Source organism: Sitodiplosis mosellana, unplaced genomic scaffold (genome assembly GCF_009176505.1).
Source record: "Sitodiplosis mosellana isolate CC-2019 unplaced genomic scaffold, AAFC_SMos_1.0 Smas_scaffold_7030, whole genome shotgun sequence".
NCBI classification, from domain to species: Eukaryota; Metazoa; Arthropoda; class Insecta; order Diptera; family Cecidomyiidae; genus Sitodiplosis; species Sitodiplosis mosellana.
In genome coordinates, this window is record NW_022602148.1 from 729 (window position 1) to 3,616 (window position 2,888).

The 2,888-nt window shown below is 35.9% G+C and overlaps 1 protein-coding gene across 1 annotated transcript; it reads left to right on the forward strand.

The window, feature by feature from the left end:
- The first annotated feature begins 1,694 nt into the window (after nucleotides 1–1,694).
- On the forward strand, nucleotides 1,695–2,710 carry LOC129580090 (RWD domain-containing protein 4-like). The gene is made up of 3 exons (XM_055470282.1): nucleotides 1,695–1,911; nucleotides 1,992–2,101; nucleotides 2,183–2,710. Exons 1-3 carry the CDS (start codon nucleotides 1,801–1,803, stop codon nucleotides 2,577–2,579), a joined length of 618 nt encoding a protein of 205 aa, XP_055326257.1. The 5' UTR covers nucleotides 1,695–1,800; the 3' UTR covers nucleotides 2,580–2,710.
- Nucleotides 2,711–2,888: the final 178 nt, after the last annotated feature.

Sequence of the window (2,888 nt, forward strand, 5' to 3'; positions counted from 1 at the left end):
GAAAAAAAGATGAACTGTGCCGTTTTTCACGTTTTACCAATAAATTTGTGTGAAAATTGTGCAAACATGGGCAAATTTTTAATCGATTAGAAAATATTTGTTATTCACGCGTCTATTTGCAACAGTAACATAAAAGAAGATATGAAACGCAGATGATGGTACAAGATGAGCTGTCAACCATCAGATGAATTCGCCGCTCGCGCCAAAACACAGAATTCGCCACAACAGCAACTTCATCCACCTGAACGAGCCGTAATGCGTACATATGTATAATGCGCTGCAGGCAACACGGTGACTGACCTACAAACTTTAAATGTTTATGTGTTTACATTATCAATTCAGACACAGCAACCACTGTTTTTTTTTTGGTTGGACATAACAAATGTGCAATATTAGCAGAAACGGAAGGAAAACAAAACGGTTTTTTTTTCATGTTTTTCTTTTGTAAATTTATTGAATGGAATAAGCAAATATAAACAACGCATGTCGAAAAGTACATCTTAAATTTGAGAAAATATTAAATGGAAATGGTTGTGTCAGTCTTTTGTTTGATTATTGCTGTTCACCAGAACACGAACGAAATGCGAGACATTAAATGGTGACTTCGAGCATTGATGATGACTTATGCTGTTGTCGGTTATTTGGTTTATTTTTCAATTTTTCGCTTCCATCGCCAGCAATTGTGGAAATATTGCAATTTTTCGTTGCCATCGCGATACTGATACACTTTTCCTTGGCAGTACAAACAATCGGAATGATATGTGGAATGCTCCTTTTCTCCATAATGCTGAAACACTTCGAGTGTTGAGGTAGCCGGAAACTCTTCGTAGCATGCAAAACAAAAGAAATTCTTTTGTGGCGATTTCTCGCGGAATCTTGTGTGCACTGCATCGACATGCTCACGATTCTCGTCGTCTCCAGTTGTCATTGCGACAATATTTTGTGATTTAATTCTAATTTAAACTTGTTTAAACTTTTTTTTCCGTTATGATCAACATTCACTTTGGATCAACTGTTTGCAATCGTTTTCACTCAATAAATATCGATGTAAATGCTCTAGTTTGAACTAGAGCATGCAATTTATCTGAAGCCCAAACACTCAATGAATAATCACTGCCCACTACTACCGATCATTTGTATGTATTTATCTAGTATTCGCTGCTCGCACTTAATACCGTTCTAAATGATGGCGAATTGGATACTTTGTCTAAATACCAGCCAATTAATTAACGAACGGTCAAGTGAATTTGATCAATTTTTGATGATGAATAAAATATTTCTAAATAATATTTCGTGATTGAAATTCTTTTTACCCGAATATTTTCTAATACTGAAATTTTGCGTGGAAAAAATCCTATTTATTACAACACATTGTGCAATAATGTATCAGTTGTTCAATTTATTTCATCGTACTTCGCGTTAGCTCTTGAGAATAATTCAAATTTTGCTCCAGATCAAGCAAAAAACCAAACTCAAACCAGAAAATATCATTCATAAACCATCATCATCCGATTCTGGTATAAAATTATTCGAATTTCAAATTTAAATTCCAATTTCTTCTAATTTGCGCGTGCTTTATTAGTCATTCGGGCGAAATGGCGAAGTGTCAAAGTGTTTCAACAGTTGATGTAGCGAATTCGGTATTTTCTCATTTCGAATTTCGAAAACGTTCCGAACGGAATGCGTGACAATTTGACGTTTCAATATTTACAAGACATTTGTTGTTCTTGTGCACTTTCTAGTGGTAAAACTTTCCTATCACTTTTAGACACAGAAAAATTGTATAAAAAAGACTATGATATGTCGGAGGAGTTGAAACAAATGCAAGATGATGAACGCGAGGCGCTGATTTCGATTTACGAAGGCGACGAAGCGTTCAAACAAGTCAATCCCACAACATTTCAATACAAAGTGAGTATAGCTAACCTTATCACCGTCGCCAAAAATACGAGTTCTTGAGCCATTGAATGTAATTTTTTGATTGGTTTCAGTATGGAACAGAGAATGATGAGCACACATTTCTCGTGGAGTTGGTGTGGGGCGATGAATATCCAAATGAAGGACCGAAAATCAATATGAATGTATTTTACAATCAACACTTGTAAGTGTCTGCAGTCTTAGTCTTTTATTGACGTACGAAATGGTTTTCGAAATTAATAAACGATATCCGAATTGTTTGCAGAGTGGATCCAGTGAAAGAAAAAATCACGGAAGCTTTAAAGACGGAAGCTGAACAATGGATCGGTTGTGGGATGACATACACACTGTTTGAGTGCCTTAAGGATCGCATTGAGGAAATGATGGAGGCTCAACCGCAACACGTCAGTGAAGATGAAAGCTCGGAAAGCGATGATTCAAATGATTCAGATAGTTCCGATGCCGATATTGGCGGCCTATCCATTTCAAAACCGAAAGCTGAAAAATTGACCAAGGCACAGAAACGTCGTCAATGGGACAAAGCAACAGCTGGTGGCGGAGAGCGACCAAGAGGATATGACTGGGTTGATATTGTGAAACATCTGTCGCAAGTTGGCAATAGAGATGAAGCTGGCGCTGTTCCTCAAAATTACGATGGATAAATGAACGTTTGTTTGTTTGGCATTTATCGAATGGACTATTCATACGATTTAGATTTTGTACATTTTTTTGTCTGAAAAATAGATAGACTTTATCAATCGTGAATAAAATTTTATGAGTTATGTCCAAAATATGCCAGTTTCTTTGATTAAATTGATATTTGAATTGACGACAGTATGTAAAAAGTGGTCATTAATTGCATTCACCTTTTCATTTCTTCATTTTTTTATTCACAGAAATTCAAGTTTTTACCATCAATGAAGAATTCGTTGGGTATCACATTCAACTCATACAAAATGAACTTTTGCTGC

Coding starts and splice junctions, on each gene's coding strand:
- LOC129580090 (XM_055470282.1), top strand. CDS start 1,801: ATGTCGGAGGAGTTGAAACAAATGCAAGATGATGAACGCGAGGCGCTG. Junction 1,912..1,991: donor CCACAACATTTCAATACAAA/GTGAGTATAGCT, acceptor GATTGGTTTCAG/TATGGAACAGAGAATGATGA. Junction 2,102..2,182: donor GTATTTTACAATCAACACTT/GTAAGTGTCTGC, acceptor AATTGTTTGCAG/AGTGGATCCAGTGAAAGAAA.